Raw genomic sequence first — 19,194 nt, 5'->3', positions numbered from 1 at the left:
GCTTTTGGCATTTGTGATATAACAAGTCTTTAAATACATTTCATTCTAAAACACATCTCATGTTCATGTATGTTAGTTAAGGTAAAAGGTCCCAGCAATCATCAGTTTTCAGCTTCTGTTAAAAATGTGTGTGCAGGGAAAGTCTCCACCACAGACATCTTCAACTTTTAACCCCAAAATATAAATACAATCCCCCAGCTGTATTATTTACTTCAGATAAGATAGTTTAGGAAGACTGTGTGATTAAATATTTTTTAACTAACATTTGTATTAGTACACGAGATCTGCCTAGATAAACGCTCTTGATACTAAAATTCTTTATAAGTGCTGGTTGCTAAATAATGAAAATATCTTTAGGGGTGCAGCTAGTAAAACTGTATTTTCCATTTGCCAGTGGATTACTTCTGGTATTTAGAGGCTTTTGTGATCTTTGGTTTGAAGAATATGTTACCTGTTTTTTGGATATGGGCAGGATTTTTGGTGGTTGCAGCAGTTTCACTCAATCCACACAGATTTTCACTGAAGATTCGAAAGAAGTACTCGTTTCCCATAATGAGGTCTGACACGATGCAGTTTGTGCGACGATAGTGATCAAAAACCGTGTACCATTCCTGCAACAAGACTGCACTGTTTAGAAAGATGTTTGGAGAGGTCAGACTCGTGCTACTTTTGGTATGGAGAGAATTTTTTTGCTAGAAGGTAAAGACGGGCAGACAGGTATTTAACAATAACCTGTGAAATCGATATTATGTTGCTCCCTGTGAAGATCAGCTGATCTATTTTCTTACTTTTATATCCTGGGAGTGTGATAGGTGTATTAATGCTTCCATTTTGAGAAAAAAATTCCCTCAACTCTCTGCCATATTTTGGCCACATTTTATCTGGGGAATCTGGTACAAGATGTGTGCTCAGAATGTGACTGCTTAATGGAGTCTTCCCCAAGAAAGATATTTTCCAGTTTGACAGGCATGCCTACCTCTCCCAGTACATACCCTGCTATGCCTAGCATCTCACTTCAAGTCTAACTCTTCCTCCTTCCCCTTCAATTTTTTGCTGCATTTATGAAAAATATAATTGCAAATAAAAAGTATAATTCCACCTTCTAAGGAGAGCTGTCTATGCAGTCGCCACCTGATACTACACAGGCTTGGTCTCTCTTCCATTTTCTACTGAGTATTTAAATTAATCTTTCACCTTTTGGGGGCTTTTTAGATTCCATTTTTCAATGTTTAATTGCCTCTGAGGTGCCACAGGACACCTTGGACACACAAATGAGTGTCATGAAGTCAGTCATTTCCTCAAGTCTCTGTGTTCCCAGAGCAGGTGCTGGTTTAACTCCCTTCAAAGCCACAGACCCAGCCAAGTTCTTACCATTGTTTTTTTGTCAGCCTTCTGAACTGTGTAGCCCAAGATCTGAGCATTGCCATCATCCTGGGGAGGTGACCACTCCAGGGCTGCATTAAATCCCCAAACATCTACAAGCTTTATATTCTGAGGAGGACCAGGCTTGTCTGCAGAGGAGACATAAGAAAACACCTTAGCTTTTAGTTCAAGAGCTTTGTCATTTCCCCATGCAGGGAAAAAAAATAATAGAACCTGATAGCAATCTGTAATATTCCATTGCAACACACTTCATTAATGTGAAGTTAAAACTGTAAACAAGAAAATTGGGGAATTTTCAAATACCCTTTAAATATTTTTTTGAGAGGCCTGAATCCTATGGAGAAATAGCAAACACATTCTAATTAGTACCATCTTTAAAATGGAATAAGAAGATTGTGTTGTTTGGATGGATGTGATTAACTCTTTAACTGCAGTTTTATTACTTACTTTGTTACCTCAATGCAATTTCTTGGCCACTTATCTACATTGCTATAACTACCAGGACAATGGGGTATGTGCCTTCCAGCTGGGGAGGGCCAGCCAGTTGGGAATACACCTTTTCCCTCTTGGCTCAGTGCTTGTTAGCTTGCCCACTAGGTGATTTCTCTGTAATAGCTAGAAAAAGAACAAACTCTCAAAGAGACAGAGAAATCTGTGTCCTTTTTAAGATACATGGAAATATAGAGAAAAACAACCTGGTATGAAATGATAATAATTTTATTTTTTTCTTTTTGAGGATCATTCCTATTTATACCATGTTGTTTAGTCAAATGCTGTAAGATTTAGATTAGATTTATTAAATAATATTTCTGTCATTTTTAATTTGAGGACACCAGTTCACCTTTTTGATGTTAGATTGTTGCACCCAGTTATGGGGCCCGCTGGGTACAGCTGGATTGTTCATCTTGTTATTGAGTGAAAAATGGTTCAAGATCATTCTAGACAGCTGAAGGGAAACTGTCTCCCCGTTGTGTAGCTAAGCTGGAAAAGTTAAGAAAATGGTAAGAATCTGATGGATGTAGGTTTGAGATGAGCAAAGCACAGAGGAATGTAATTATATGTGGCTTGTAATTTAATTCCTTAAAGAAGGATATGCAAACCAGTAATAAATCAGCCTTTGTTATTGGGGGAACTGTGACTTTCTACATCAAATCATAATGTGCTAATTCTCTTTTCACTGACAAACTTTGGAATTGAAAACTGCTTTATAATTAGGTTTGACCCCTACTGTCCTCCTTCAAAGTGGTGCCTATTAGAACACTGCATGATGTCTGATAAGGGTATGCATGGCTCTCATTCCATTTATCATCCTCTTTCTGCCTATCTTAACTAACATTTCAGAGAAAAAGCTGCCATCTTCTCAGCAGCCACCAGCCAGGTAAAGCCTTCTTACATTTTCTCCTCTGTTTCTGAAGTAGGGAATGGCAATATGTTGTCAAATGAACAACATTGCTTATGGGGATGTGGAAATGCATTTGTTGTTAACTTGAATCACGACTTAGAAGAAAAAAAACCTAGCTGATTTGTTAGATATGTATTTCATTATACAGAAATCAATTAATCTATTCTGATTTAAGAGAAGGATTTTTCATACTACATACCTGTCTGCCTATGTGTGGAGAACAACCTTAAAAAAGGCAGAGATGGATAAATTTGCTACATAGGTTTTCATGTTCTTGATCTTTGTGATTCAGTGGGATAATGCAATCTGCAAGAAGATCAATCCAAAATTTCTTGATAGAATGGTAGAATATTTCTTTCTCAGTAATAACCAGTAGAACTCTAGCTTGTGGACAGAGGATGGGAAAAGTTAAACTTTTACTGATGCTTCTGACTCAAATTATTTTCCTCTGTAGGGCACTGTGTCAGAATGGGGATTTATATTCTGAAGAAGTATTCTGTCTTACCCTCAGCACAAGCTCAGCTGAGGAGTTTTGCAAACTAATGAAATTTATACAATGGGAAGAAGAGATAGTGTGAATTATATTTCAAAGATGAATTATAATTTATATTTTCAAATAATGCATAATGAGAAAAGAATTAATTCCAGTTGAAAAAATAAAGTATAATAGAACTGAGGTTTGCTTCAGTCAATAGAAGTCATGATGGAAGACATAATTTATTGATTCATGAAGGGGGTGAAAGAAGTTGAGGGAACTGTGTTCTCCAGAGGTTGGAGATATTTTCATTATCTTTGAACTTTCTAAAAGTCTTTAATAAACATTCCATTCCCATAGAAAAAGTGCACTTTTTTTGGATCTGTAGAGTAAATGGCAACAACTGTTTTGGCAAAGAGGGAAGATGATAGCAGTAACAGAGTTGTTTCCTCCTGTCAGGAGCTGACCTAACTCATCACCGCAGCAGAGCTTGTGGCTACCTGCACTCTTGCCTTACCCCAAAAAATGATAGGTGCTGAAGCCACAAGCATTACTTCTTCATCAAGGAGACTTTTGCCAAGGGGAAGTTAGCTGATGAAAAGACACCTCAAAAGATCACTGATTGACTTGTTGTGTCTCTGAAAGCCAGGCTGGATTTTCATCCTGGTCTTCTACAGCAGATAAAACACCACTAGGAGTGTAGAAAGACTGCCTGAATCACCCATATTTCTGTCATGCCAAGAGAATATAAAATCTGGGGAACAAAAAGTGCAGTTAACAGAATTGGGAAGAGGTAGTTCCTCTAGAATAACAGAATCAAGAATCAGAGTGGATGCCCTGATTGCAGAAGTATCTGCATATGTTATGAGCCCTTTCTCTTCTTGGTCATGAATTAATGAAATATGTGTTTTCCCATCCATTTGACCAACCTGCCCGAGAAGCACAAAATTAATGCCTGTCCTCCAACTCTTACTTATGTGATAACATTAGTTCTTTTTTTCACTCTTTCATTTTCTGTATGGTATAACTCTCTGGCAATGGTAGATAGAAATGTTTTTGTGACTTTCTACACAAAAAAATAGGCAGAAGATACTTGGTGCTATGCTCTAAGAGCAATGGCCAGAATCAAGAGTAACTAACCAGTTTTAGGAAGATAAATTAGAATGTAGAGTGCACTACTCCCCTTTACCTGAGGGGAGTCAGAGAATGGCTTGGGTTGGAAGGAACCTCAAAGATCTTTCAGTTCCAACCCCGTGCCATGGGCAAGGAGACCTTCCAGCAGACCAGATTGCTCAGAGCCCCATCCAGCCTGGCCCTGAACACCTCCAGGCGTGGGGCATCCACACCTAGGGATTATTTTGGTTTAGCTGCCATTTACTTATTTTGCTCTTGCAGAACTGCAGTCATCCTCTTGAGCAGAAGCTGCTGCTGGTATTAAGGCACATTTGCTCCAATTTTTTGTGCTGTTCTTGTTTGCTGTTGGCACCATTGCATACCCATTCTGCCAACATAATTAATAAAACTTTAAGCAGAGCAAAGTCAGCATTTTTAATTCCAAAACATTAGGAGTTGGGCCAAAACACATATTCTAAAAATGTATTGATACACTGGAAGAAATTTGGGTTAACAGTGTGAAAGTGTGGGGAAAGAGAAATAAAAACAGTAATAAAAAATGTTAAAAAGAGTACTAATGAGGAGAAACAGAAAAGCTCTGGCTAAACAATAATGAAATCTGAATAGGCAAGATCTCAGAACAGCTCTCACATAATCCCAACAGAAGTTATGGAAACTTTGGCAATGACATTAGAAAAGAGACTGGAAGTTGTATAATAGAGAAAAAGGCCCAGACTAACTAGACACTCTTAACAGAGTTAAAGCATTAAATGTGAATTTTTCAAATTCACAGGACTGTGCATTCTAGTTTTTGGAACTGTAGAGGTCTATTATGGCAATGATTTTACCTTCCTATCCTTATCTAATGAAAAAACCCCATGTATAAGTCCGTCCATTCCAAGAGTCACATTTCCTTTCTGGAGTACAATATGGCTATGCCTAAGAAGACCAGAACTCTGAAATTCTGTCTTTCTCAAAGTGATAGAAAGGAGATTGATAAGGATGATCAAAGATATGAAATAGCATCTGTTTGAAAATAGTCAAAATGAAGAGAGTAAAACTTAAGAAAGTTAACTGAGGCGGGTGGGACTGAAGGTTATAAAATCACGAGTAGCATGGAAAAGCTGAATGACTATTCATGTTTTTTTCTGATACAAAACTGTATGGATGTCAAATGAGATTGTCAGGAGACAGACTCGAATTAAAACAAATAGGTATATGTACTTAAAATGAAATTCCTTATAAAAGGATGTTTGGATTCTCAAACTAGACCTGGATTAAAATACAGACTGGATAAAATTAGGCAAGAAAAAGATCACTAAAGATCACTAAAGAGCTATGGAACACGAAGAATATCTATCCCTCCCTCTCTGACGGTCTCTAGGACACAGATAATTTCAAGGTGGGAAAATGTAGTAGGAAAATAAGGTCACACACTAGCCCTGCCCTGAGCTTTGTCCTACCATCTGCAAACAGCCTCTGGAGAAAGGGAACCATTGAAACAGAACCAACCATTGCAGAAAGAGGAGGGATTCTGAGGTGGTTGGACCTTTGGGTTGCCTCAGTCTGGCCATTATTTTGTTTTGCGTGATCGGCTTAATCCTGATGTTGTCAGGGTCTTACCTATTATTTGTATTGTTATTGCAACTTTATCAGACATGTTTTCTATCTGAAGAGTGACTTCATATGCTCCTGAGTGATGAAGCTCTGCTTTTCTGATGAAGAGGATGGTGTCCGTGCTGCTGTTCCGAATTCCCACATCTTTGGAGTCTAGAGTTTGACCGTCTTTCAGCCAAGTGATTTTGGGTCTTGGTTTACCCTAAATAGAGAAAAAAACAATTTAAGGCTTTAGTATTTCCATTTTTCTCTTAGCAATAAATATAGAAAGCTTAATATAATACACAGAGTTGAGATAGTAAACTCTATAAATACTTAACAATTTCTGTTTTCTTCCAGACAAATATTTGCTACCATCTGTGTGGTTTAGTGGCACCATGCTCTGAGGATGCCACTTAGTTAGAGACTGAAATGATACTGAAAACAAATCCAGAAATACTATACATGTGCTGAGCTAGTACTCTTTCCCAGGCATCAGTGAAGCCAGCAGGTGATCAGACTTGTTCTGGTTGTTATTAGCAGAACATTTACACACCTGAGGACTTCATTAGCTCTGCTCCCCTTCTCTTCCCTTTCTTAAAACGTTTGATGCTCTGTCCCAAGGCATTTTTAGGATCTTTTGAAAAATTATTGTCACCTTGCACTTTTGGGATGTGAAATGTACTGTGTAATTCTTTCTGCACTGCAAAATTGTTTGAGTGACTGTCAGCCTAAGCAGTCAGTGTTGCTACACTCATGGAAGATGGCCTTGTGGAATCATTGAGATATCAGTGGGGTGCACTGCTCTCATCCAGCCATTTCCAGGAAAAATGGTAAGTACTATTTAGTTCTTCAAAAGTTATTGGGGTGCTACTTCCACGGTACAGCTCCAAACAAGGAATCCCAAGAAAACAAAAAATGGCCATAACATATTTATTAAGTGTATTAATAGTTAATCCAACAGAAAATAACTCAGTGGAGGTTTTTAAGTTTCTGCCAGATTACCAAGGTGAAACAGAGCAGCACAGGCCTGGAGTAGTTTGAGTGGGTGGGGAGGGAAAGTGGGACCTTGCAGGCCAGCAGTCATCTCTGCTCAGGCTGCCCTGAACTGGAGCCCAAGGCACTGAAATGGGGACACTGCCTCAGGTAAACAGCAGAGACAGCAGCTCTGGAAGGTTCCCCAATCCACCAGAAAGAGTCTTTCAGAGTGAGAGAGTCTATCTCATCCCTTAGCCTACAGAGGGAGATTAAGATACTCATCAGACTCTTGTTTTTTGTGCCTAAAAGTAGGCAGAATAATAATGAATCTTTGTGCATTGCTACACCTTTATTTCAGGTTTGTCTGCTCAGAAGGTCTGTACCATCATTTGGTATGTGATTGTACCATCACTTTTTTCCCCAATGATATTAGGAAAAAATCTTCACCTTTTATGAGAGTCAGGCCAAGATCTGTCCAAAATTATACTTAAAGGATGCCTAAAACACCTAGAAAATGCTATTTGTTCATTGATGCTCTTTTCTCTAACTCATCAGATGTATTGTAGTTTATTTTACATCAGAGCTGATAAACACCTTGAATGAGCAATGGTGTTGGATGCTCCATTCTCTCTCTCTGATAAATTATTTTCCTACAGCTTTCTGCCAAGGAGCATAGTTAAGAGCACCTCAGTCCTGCAGAGCTGAAATAATAGATACAAGAGAGTTGTCCTGTAGTAGTGTACCTGTACTCTGGTCTCATTTCAGAGAACCCTCTCAAAAACCTGTTAGAGCAAGAAATGGCTTCCTCTCTTCAGCTGGAATGTAGAAATTCTGGAATAAGTGAAAGGGTTTGGGTTGTTTTGTGTTTTATTTTCGATATCTGAATATTGGTGAACCAGCCAAGAACAGACTCTATTTTACTTCCCACATATGCGAAGATCCTCCTTGAAAAATTTGGCTAGGGAATGCTTTCAAAATAAAAATAATCTGCCTAAATAGTATAGTTCTATGGGCATTTAATTAAATTTCTACTTTGTCAAGACAAATACTAGGCAGGTTTTCAGACTGGTTATGAGATTGTTGCTGCTGGTGTTCTAGTGTGACTGATCAGATATGTTCACTCACAGCTCCTCCTTTTTTGAGGTGCTGTGAGAGCCAGTGAAAGATTGCAAGTGTTCAAAGTGTTGGTTTTCATATACTCTTATATTTATAGACTGTGAAAAGCATAATCAGATAGAAAGCATGTTCCTAATACATATGTCAGAGGATTGGATTTCTGCAATGTGTAATAGATAATCTGAGAGGGAACAGTGAGTGACAGCAGCTAAATAGCACCAGAGAAACTTGGGGAGTTCACAGCCAGGGAAGAATGAATTTAAATGCTCTTAGATATTTATATTCACACATTTATGATGGACAAAAAGACTGCTCAGTACTACTGTGAATTTTATCCACTAATAGCACATAATACCCCTCCAATCACGTGCCACATAGTTAATTTTGAAGCAAGAATGTGTTGATTTTCTTCCTTTCACCAGAATGTTCCACCTGCTTAAAGCACTCAACCTAAAAAAGGTTAGTACCAGTTTTACTCTCTTTTCAGGACATTTTGATCTAAAGATTTAAATAGATCTGCCAGTAGCATTTAACCCAGCATACCTTGCCAATTTATTTCACAGATTTTTACTGTAGTGACCCCAGAGGTCACTGGAAAGGTTGCACAGAGACTGTAAATAGTAGAAGACACTGACTTCCACTTTCACTGGGTACTAGATTCTGTATTTATTTAGAGTCTTATTCTGCAATAGAAATGGCCAGTGACATCAAATTTTTCAAAATGTGAAGGGAAAAGTTCTTTTTGAACGGTCATCAGTATTACATATTCCAGAGCACTTGAAATCTCTAAGATTAGCTCAGTACAATTCTGTGAAAAATTGATGACTGGGTGAAATGCCAAAGCCTCAGTTAGTGTCCCCACTAGGAAAAGTCAGGGAGAGCTCAGTCCTTTAACTATTTTGTCTGACAACAGCTGGATGATGAGGCAGGATTAAGTGAAGCTCTGGATTAGTTGCCACATGCACTGAGCCTGGCCAGGGAACTGAGGACGTGTCAGTGAGGGGAGGAGGGCACAGAACTGGCAAATCTGGGAATATTGCAGGGAGGCTGCTCTCAGCAGAGGAGGTGCTGCATGTGCTGGGACAGTGCTGATATGGGGCTGTCATGGTTTATTTAGCACCTCCCTTCCTGGCAGAGTCTTGTGGGGAGCAGAGAATGCCTTGACTCTGTGCATGCCCTGCTCTCAGCAATGGCTAACACACCCCAAAATTATTGATACTCTTTCCAGCACTAATTCAGAACGTGACCCCACAGTAACTTCCATGAAGAAAATTTACTGTCCCGTCAAAACCAGCACAAGGGGACACAAGACACAAATCTCTAAAATACTAAACTTTATTCCCCTGCTTATGGAACAGCTTGTCATATTTGTGCAATTTTTCTTCAACTTGGACGTCAAAGCAGGAAAATTATCTGTTTATTTTTGGGGTTTTTAAAAATAATTACATAACTCAGAAATAGCAGATGTACAAATCTTGAATTTTGTGTGTGGCTAGACATCAGTAAAAAAGTCATTTTAACAATTTTGGAGACAATAAATGTGAAAGAAAAAAAAAGCCTTATGATTATGCTGAAATAAATCAAGCATGCAATTCAAGAAAGTTATCTATTCATGGGTGTGCAGTTGTGTACTAATCAGATATATCTCTGTGAAAAAGCAACTTTTCATGTGACCCAGTAACCATAGTGCAAAAAGACGTGTACCTTTAAGTTTACATAAATTTTGCTCTAATAGTTTTTTTCCTGCTGGTGCTGCTCATACAAAAGAATACAGGTGATGTGTGCATATTTGTCACTCTAGTGCAAAAAAAATGTTTTTCATATCTCCAGCATCTTTTATATGAGAATTTCAAAGCTCTTCACTATTAATAGGATTACATTTCTATAAATGTCAATCCAGGACTGTAGAGAAATTTCAGTGTCTTGAAATTTTAACTCAGGACTTGATTAAGTGATATATCTATTATTACTCAGGATATCTATGTCAGAGCCAGAGTCTGTAATTTACAATTTCTTTTGCTATTTCTCTCTTAGGAAGCCATTTCCTTACACACACTAATTCTTGCACTCTATTGATATTACAGTCTTGCATCTGAAAAACACATGTGGGATTTTAGAAATGGTCAGATAGTTGTCTGTACAGCTCTAGAAAATGTCAAGATGAGATAACTGGTCAGGTCAGGGTAAAAATTTGTGTATATTTTAGCAATTTTGTGCCTGCCTTAGTGAAGTGTAGTTACATGCATGCACCCTTGATGATCCTCAGCATGCTCTGGTTTTTATACCTTCATGCACAGTAATGCCCAAACAGGTCTTTGCACACACACTCAGGTTCTGCATCCCAGGGCCAACTGGGGGCTTCTGTTTATGTGCAAACTCTGATTTTTGCAGCCAGCCTTTCAGAGATTAACACACACACTTTTGCCAAAGAAGTTGCCCAGGGACATCATGTGCCTTGGTTCCAGAAGAGTAATTAGTTGGATTTTTGCACTTTTATCTACTCCTCTCTAAAGTGCCTCCTGTGCTCAGTAAACAGGAATGGGCTTGCTCTTACTTAGACCACTATTTTCTTCCTTCCCAAAAGGTGGGATTAAGGAAGAAACTCTGACTGTAACAAAAAAATGACTGAAAAAAAGAGTGATTCCCTCTCCTAAATTTTTTGAGAGGGTTTCACGAATCATCAGCCATACTTATGTAATTCTGCTTAAGCAGTGAAGTAATGGGAACTTGCATTAGGGAAATGCCTTTAGGTAAGTAATCATAAATACCCATGACAAAATAGAAGCTGATACATACCTGAAAAGGGATCACAATATTGATTGTTTCACCCACTTTCTTCACCAGAGTCTGTCTGAGGTGGCGTGGCAGCCAGAATTTGGGACGCTCTGCAGTTAAGCATTAGCACACTAAATACAAAACTTCTGATAATATGCAACATTATTTATAGCAAAAAGAAGGCAATGGATAATTTTAAGCATAAGAAAATTGTGGAAACACTGTTTATACTTTTAGAGACTAGCTCAGTCTCTCAGTAGTTTCAAGTGTATTTGTCTAATGGATAAAAAGTTAACATTAAGTCTCAGTTATATATTTACATCTGAGCATGCTTTCAGTGACAGCAGCACTATGAAAATATGTCACGTCTGAAATGCCAAATTTGGGTGGCTTCTGTTGGATGTGAGTCTTCTATATGGACTTTGTTTCTTTGGAGAAATTCTTCAGTTCAGTAGGAAGGATGGGGCAAGGGATGTATTGGAGTAAAAGAGTGATGATAGATCATGATTATCTATTTCTATATTGATACTGCAGCACCTTGTAAATTGCCACTGGGAGGTATTTATGGACATACTCAGAAAGCACAGCAACTGATGTCCTTTCTCATGCTACTGTTGTTCAGTTACAGTTCTTTCTTTGAGATGGAAGTAGTGGAATCTCTTTGTAGCACCTTATTTTCACTAACAAATAAGGACCTTACTGCCTGTGTTTTTCATTGGTCTCTGCTTTCCTCTGCTTCACTGGAAGGCTTTCTAGGCTCTCCTTTTATCCTTAGTCTTTCCCCTATTATTTACAGAAGGAATTTCTTAACATACAGTTGGAATATCTGTCTTCATGGCCACTTGGTATTGAGATGCATTAAACTTTGTTTTATTTACATTGGCTCAATTTACTGCCAGTGAGACTCTGGCAGACACTTCGTGTGAGCCAAGGCTGAGGAATCCACTATTAGCAGCTCTTGATGTCTTTTGGACTCCAGTCAAATGAATTTTAATCTACTGCTGTTGGGTGATATGCAGGGTGGTAATTAATAATCTGTGACAATGAAGTAAATAGATCTCTTGCCATAGCCAGCACAGTCATTTTGCAGTAATACAGCAGCTTTTCAAGCAGAGAGGTAAATATTAAATAAATGTTTCTTAAATGCTGACAGTGCCATTGCAAGTGGTGAAATGTCCATATTTTGAAAGTAAGAAGTAATATTTTATTTTAAGAGCTGTGCTTTACAAATATAAGACCTGGCTGCTGTAGAGATGTTCTCAGAGTCAGAAGACACTGGGCACCTAATCAAAGTGGAAGAGCAGTTTGTGTGTTATTCTCAGATAAGGGCAGAATTTTTGCCAGAGGAAACAAAGGAATAAGATTTATTCAGTATAGATACTCACGCAGGATCTCTTGAACAGTAACTGGCTCTTTTATTGTTGCTGCTGCACTCTCACCAGCCAGGTTTACAGCCTTGATACGGAAATAAAGTTTGTCCCCCGTGACCAGATCTTTGATCAGTGCAGATGTGCGCTCAGTTAGGCCAGGAAGAGCAGGAATCCATTCCGTAGCTACAAGTACAGCATTTGCATATTGCAATAATACATTATTTTTCCAAACTGAGGCCTTGTTTGCAATTGAAAGCAAATTTCTATTAGGGTAAAATGAACTCAAGTTACAACACCATACTTAAAAGGGAATAAAATAAGTTGGAAGAAGAGCTCTGGATCAAGGAGATGTGTTTACACGTGGAGTTAAGCAATCTCTACACTTCGTTACTCAAAAGAGCTGAGGGTAAGGGAATCATCTTTAGGTAGTTCCTTTGGCATTTTGTTTTATGGAGCTTATAGCTGTGGGACTTCTTGACATTTTTTTTTACTACATGGGAATGGGGAGAATTTTGGAAGTAGCTTTAGCAAGAAAGTGAAGCCTTACATGAAATTTTTTTCTTGGAGTGAATATACCTTCTGTGACTGTCCAAACAGATCAGTGAGAGCCACATATGCTGAAAACTATAATAGAGCACATAACTGTTGGAATTTATTGTTTAATTCTCAGCTGACACAGTAGAACAGAATTCTTAGTGCTTCCTTATTATCAGGTACAGAAATATGACTGATAAAATCATTCTGCTCTGACAATGACATAGAGATTCTGGTAATTCTGTAATGATGTCTCATTAAAGACTGTAAATTATTTCTGCAGAAATTATGCCCTGTAAACCCTTTAGTTTAGATTATTTGGCAATCAAGCCTAGTGTCAGGGAAAATGTCAATATTGAAGTGACTATAAATTTGTTGTTGGACTTTTATGACATAAGTATTATGTTGTAGCATCACGGAACATTGAATTTTGTAGATATGGTGCTGTTACACTCTTTATTACCAGTAATAGTATTAAATGAGGTAAGGTAATGGTTACTTTAAAGTTTGACTGATGTTGTCACAATCATGTTATTTTACGTGTTTTAAGGAATATGCAATTCATGAAATATAGGAAATACAGAAGTATAAGAGTGACTATAGAACAGTAATGATAATTTTGTATTATTAATGTTTATTAAAACTTATGATGATTGTGAAGATGACATTATGGATGTGACTTCCATGGTTTTACAGTCACATCATAGTGAGTATGGTGATGGTTGGCAAGGATAGTAGACATAGATTAGAGCTAAAATTTGGTCATGCTGGACATGGTTAGGTTGTTGGTAGTGTATTGAGATAAAGTTATTGCAATTGTACCATTTATTAAATGCTCTATTGCTGCTGCCTAGCACTCATGCTTACTTACATCCATCTTTGCAGTATTCCACCATGTAGCCATCCAATCCCCCGGCTCCAATCCGCTCAGGGGGCCTCCACTTCAAGGAAACAGTGCTGTCAGAAACATCCTCCACTGAGAAGTGGGTTGGTTCACTTGGAGGAGCTGTAAGGAAACACAGACAAGTAGATTCTGAGAAATAGCAATACAACTATGAGAATTCAGAGGCTATACAAGGAGTGATTAACCACTGATTTATGTACCACTGTCTATTCCATTAATAAAATAAATCTACCTGAAGTTCAGTTGGAAAGTGTAACACTTATTACATCATTTAATAAAGACATGGCATAAGATTCCTATAATAGGAAGGGTCACAAGAGGTTAAGATAGTAATTCCTATTTCATAGATGCTCCCTTATGAGAAAAGACACTGAAAACATGAATACTTGTAGAAGGGAGTCAAATTGTCATCATAAGTCTGCAGAGAAGTTCAAAAATGAAAATATGTACCTTTTATATTCTGTACTTACACCCTGATTGTAACTGGACAAAATTTGCATGGTCAGTGGAGCAAACTGACAGTGGCTAAATTTCACTTCACTCACACAGTGAAGAAAATGACCAAAAGTTATGACTACATGTTTACAGAAACACTACTTCTGATTTGTGCATTTGTAACAGAGACATACTTGAGAAAAACGTTTTGGGGTTGAAAAATTTTTGTTTAGATACAGCTTTTTCATATGTCTTCAGAACAGGTGTGCCATGGCTTTTTATAAAGCTACAGTTCAGAAAGACCACTAGCTAAATTCAGTCTTCTGCAGCATGCCTATTTTCTACTATTTTAAAATAATCAAGAAAAGCCCTTACTAGAGGATCCAAAATACACATAAATGTTACTGTGAAATAATTGATACCAAAAAGCAAATAGAAAACTTTTTCAAATAACATGTAGGGTGCAGGACCATAAAATTTAGTATACATACCATAAAAGGAATCATATTAATGATTCTGTTTGGCATAATCTGTGTATAAGTGTATTATAAACTGAACATCTACTGAATATACGTAACAGATTTTACAAGGTAAGTTAAATACAGATTCACATATTGTGGGACTAATTTAAATCAGTCTTAGTTCCCAAAGTTATCGTTAAAAAAAAAAAAAAACCACAAAAAATCACCTAATTTCATTTCTGTAACTGTCAAAAATTTTTGTATTCACATGGTAGCAAGGACAGCACACAGGAGGAAATGCAATTGGGAGCATACACAACCACACAGTACACGATCAAAACCCCAAACCTCTTCTCTGAAGCAGTAAGTGTGAACTTTATCCTTAATCAAGTAAAACTCTGCCTATCCCATGAAAACTTTGGACCTTTTTTTTCAGTAGCTCCACTTGATGCTTCTTGTTTGACCTCTTTTGTAGCAGACCAGCCGTTGTGAGTTTGAAATCCAGAATTAAGAGACCCTTCTTGCAGTTCAGCCTTCCCTTCTGACTCCTTCACTGCATCATCTGCTTTTACATGATCTCCGTCAGCAGGCTGTCCCCCTTCGCTGTTATTTGTAGGTTTAGAAACTCTAGTCATTTTAATCTCCAGCTATTTGTATTTTTGTGGGTCTTCTCCCTAAAAGTCTTAGCAGGCAGGCTTCCTGAGGACTCCTTTAGTTTGCTCCTTGCTCAGGGACTGCAGGAGACACTGCGCTGCTGTGTTGGGAAGGATTATTTATAGAAAATCATTCCTCAAATATTTTCTTAATCATCTATCCTTTTAGCTGTGGAGAGGGCTGGGATTAAGGGAGCACTGGACGGGATACTGTGCTATTTGCACCCATAAGGGAATGGGAGAAGCTGAGAGGGACAGGGAAATCTCTGTCAATTAGTTCTCCTTTCCAGATCCAGCTTGACTCTCACACTTCTAATTATAACAACTAAAATTTCATCAGCAATTTCATGAAACTGGAACCTCTGTGCTCTTCAGGAAGAGGAATGAGAGACAGAAGAACATTACAAAGGAGAAGGTTGATTAAATATAGAATATAGAGATGGTTGATAGCCTCTTTCCTGACACATTCTTCTTAGCTGTAAGGGCAGTTGGAGAGATCAGAATTGTCCTGTCTTGGTTTTATCCTAGAAATACCATGGAGTATCAAAACTCACCAATTGGCATGAAGGGCTGTGAGGCAGGGCTGGGCCGGGACATGCCAATAGAATTCACAGCATAAATGCGCATCTCGTAAACCACCCCTTCAATCATCCGCTTGGCCTCGTAGGTTAGCTCCTTCAAAAGGTCAAAGTTCAGCCTCATCCACCGATAGCTCTTCTTCTTCTTTCTCTCTAAAATATAGCCTGGAAAGGACAGCTGGTATGATGTAAAAGAACTGGAAATTATTATCTCACATGAGGAAAAAAGAAAATCCTTTTAAGCGAAGGAGAAATTTCCTTGAAATGTCCAAGATGTGGTATAGAGTTAAAAAATTAATTTATTTCTTTATTCTGCTTCAACTCACTAACCTTGACTAACAGCCTAAATCCCTCACAAAGAATTAATTGCATGAACAGTTTGAAAATTCCTTTTATTTTAAATTAATGTTTTATCAAAGAACTGATGCTAGGTCTCTGTGTTCTATGCAAAGTGGTGGAAATGCAGAATGCTTCCCAGACAATGCAGATCTCAGCTTGCTTCAGCCCTGCAGTGAGTGAGATATGGCCACTCACCATTTTTCTTGCTCTGATTTCCTTGGGAAGGAAAGAGAGCCTGTATGATAGCAGAGAACAAAGAGAGACAGGTGCACTGCAGACCAAATCTGCAGCACAGCTTAAGGTGTCATCTGTACGCCTGGAATCCATGTCTTAGCACTTCTCCAGAACATCCACAGCCTTTCCAACACTACCATGCTGTTTTCCAGAATGACTAAGTGAGGCTGGATTATCAGTATAAAAGATAAACTTCTCATTTCCCAAAACTGGGAATGGAATCTGTGATTCCTGATGCTTAGTGTGGAGGATGGTTGTATATCACATTGGAAACACAGATGTCAGGTATTTTCCAGTTGACCTGCTACAAAGGACTGCTGAACTGTTTCTTTCCATTTAGCTATATTCAATTTCTGCTGCTTCTCTGTGTTGCATATAGTGACTGGATGGGATCCACATAGGCTTCTTTCAAACAAACTTTGCTTTGAAAGCCATTAATCTTTTAACTACAGAAAGAATATCAGAGAATAGTCATGTACACATGCCATGTATCTGAGTGTATTGTGTGGGTGTGCTCCTACCCATGGACTGCAGAGGTCTGTACAGATGCCTGTAACAGGGGCAGCTACAATGGTGTAAGTCCATAGCAAGGACTTACAATTGAGCCATGCAGGAGAGGGATTCAGTGCCTGCTGCTCACCAAGGTCATGGCTATCAAACTTGCAAAAGTCTCTTGGGTATACCTGGGAAGTATGATTCATCCTTAAGGTGTCTCCAGGGATAAGGAGAATGACAGGCACGTTTGATTTGCTGGCATGCTGTAGGCACAGACACCATGCAGCCTTTCCTGTCAATGCTGAAATGCAAGAAGAGCATGGGAGTCTACAGAATGTTCTGGGAAAAGAGCAGTGGAAGTATCTTCAAGCTGACAGGTTGTATCATCACTTTAAATGCATGAAGATGTACTCCTGGCATACTTGTTTTCCATAGCTTTCAGAGTTAAATGCTGTAAGAGACAAACCAATGGTTCTTTTGGTACGTTCCTGGATTTTTCTCTCTTCAGCAGGGTCTGTGAGACTGAGTGAAGTTTCATCAACTGGGGATTTTTGCTTTTATAGATAGCCAGTGGTAAGAGCATAAGTGTCAAAATGAAGAGGTTTGCAATTAAAAAAAAATAGGCAGAAAGGAGGTAAAATGACAATACTGGTCGTGTTGGTGACATTTGGTAAAGCAGATTATTTCCCCAAATGTGTGAGAGTTAAAGATACTGTTTTAGTAATACAAAAAGCACACAAAATCCCAGGAAAGGTGAAGATGGGGTGTGAATTTCTTTTTTATATCTGTTGGATATAGCTAATAAAGACTGTATCTGACTGCCTACAAAGCCATCTGTAACAATATGAAGACAGATGAGAATGAATATGCCTTTCCCCCCCTGCCTTCTTAACTTGCCTTTAAAGCTCTGTTTGAATGGGTAGTGCTGCATCTCAGTTTTCCTGTCCCCCTGCTGCAGGGGTTTATTGGAGCTCTAGAGTAGTGCAGCCCTGCGCTACCTGAAGGAACCTCCCCAGGTAGTGCCAAGGGCTGTTACTGGAACATCAACAAAATCCTTCCTTTGACAGTGAAAACAAAGCAAAGAACTTTTCAAAATATGTGCCCTGAAAACCCTACAAAACAAAATCATAGGCTTTGTTTAGCCAGTGAGCTGGGGGTTGCCTGTGGTAACAACACAAGTACTGGTAAATGTCTTTGCACATTATATTTTGACTTCCTGGCAGAACAGATGAAACCACAAAGCCCAGCAGTTCCTTGTTTATTCCTGCACAGGTAAAATATTTGATTTTAATGAGACAGATCTTGTGGAAATGAATGAAGTCCAAACATCCAAATGCAAATACAAGCTCCTCTCTTCCAGATACTGTTCAGGGGCTTAAAAGAATTTCAGACATTTCCAGTTCTGTCATCCTCATGGGAGTCCATGTAGCTTTCAATGTATATTTTTTCCAAAGAAACTCAAGCTCCAGAGATCTTTATTAAACAAATTGCTAGATATGGACCCCAGAGGAATTTTTTCCCCTAAAATTGGTCTAGAGTCTGCATAATTTTCTTTTTCTTCTGAGGATCACAGAGATTTCTGTCTAAAACTCACCATGCTCTGTGCAGAACTTCAAATGGCATCAGTAATAATCTTGATTGTGCCTGCTCATTTCCTGCATCGCATGATAACTTTGCACTCTAGTTTTTAGTACAGGTTTTAAGGTCACTAAAATGGTTGAAACTATTTTATGACCCATTGTTTTATATGAAATAGAATTATGAAGTGCTTTCCCACTATAAAACATATATTACATGAGTGCCTGAGATTGCAGATGTCTGGAGTTGCTGACTGAGGTGGCCACAGATCTGTTTTAATATTCCTAGGTAAGCACAAAGGCCTGTGTGCTGACTTAAAACTTCAGTCTTAAATGAGGATCGTGAGCTTTAGCTCTTTTTCACCTCACCTTTTGGTGCTTTGGTAACCCGTTTGCTGAAATCCTTCCCTGACTCAAATCGCACAGGCAGGGGGCACTCTCTGCTCACACTTGGAGGAGACCCTGGGCTGGTTTGGAGGTTCAGTGCAGAGCAGCTCCTGCCTGAGGGCCTGCCTTCCTTGAGTCTAAACAGGGAATCCTTCTGCACCATTTCAAAGGAGCAGCAAAAAACATGTGCCAGGCTGCAGGGGACTTCATGTGTTTGCACTCTTACCAAGTACTGGTTGCCCACCATCGTATTTAGGGGGTTGCCACTGCACAGTGCAGTAATCTTCTCCAATGTTGCTGATTGTGGGAGCTTCTGGAGGGTCAGGAACATCTGGAGAAAGTGTGAGAATGAATGAGAGTTTTTATTGTTTCAATTCCTTTATGCAAGT

At 38.6% G+C, this 19,194-nt stretch overlaps 1 protein-coding gene across 1 annotated transcript in view; it reads right to left on the bottom strand.

The window, feature by feature from the left end:
• MYBPC3 (myosin binding protein C3) overlaps positions 1-19,194 on the bottom strand; it is a 61,523-nt gene that overhangs the window by 5,570 nt on the left and 36,759 nt on the right. Inside the window, exons 22-29 of the mRNA XM_059848213.1 lie at positions 19,032-19,136; positions 15,750-15,938; positions 13,614-13,748; positions 12,224-12,391; positions 10,860-10,948; positions 5,997-6,192; positions 1,372-1,511; positions 452-611 (exon numbers count right to left, since the gene is read on the bottom strand). Coding sequence (XP_059704196.1) covers positions 452-611; positions 1,372-1,511; positions 5,997-6,192; positions 10,860-10,948; positions 12,224-12,391; positions 13,614-13,748; positions 15,750-15,938; positions 19,032-19,136 — 1,182 coding nt within the window. The remainder of the gene's footprint in view (positions 1-451; positions 612-1,371; positions 1,512-5,996; positions 6,193-10,859; positions 10,949-12,223; positions 12,392-13,613; positions 13,749-15,749; positions 15,939-19,031; positions 19,137-19,194) is intronic.

The sequence above is a fragment of the Haemorhous mexicanus genome, chromosome 6 (genome assembly GCF_027477595.1).
Source record: "Haemorhous mexicanus isolate bHaeMex1 chromosome 6, bHaeMex1.pri, whole genome shotgun sequence".
Classification (NCBI taxonomy): domain Eukaryota; kingdom Metazoa; phylum Chordata; class Aves; order Passeriformes; family Fringillidae; genus Haemorhous; species Haemorhous mexicanus.
This window is presented reverse-complemented; position numbering and strand designations above follow the sequence as displayed.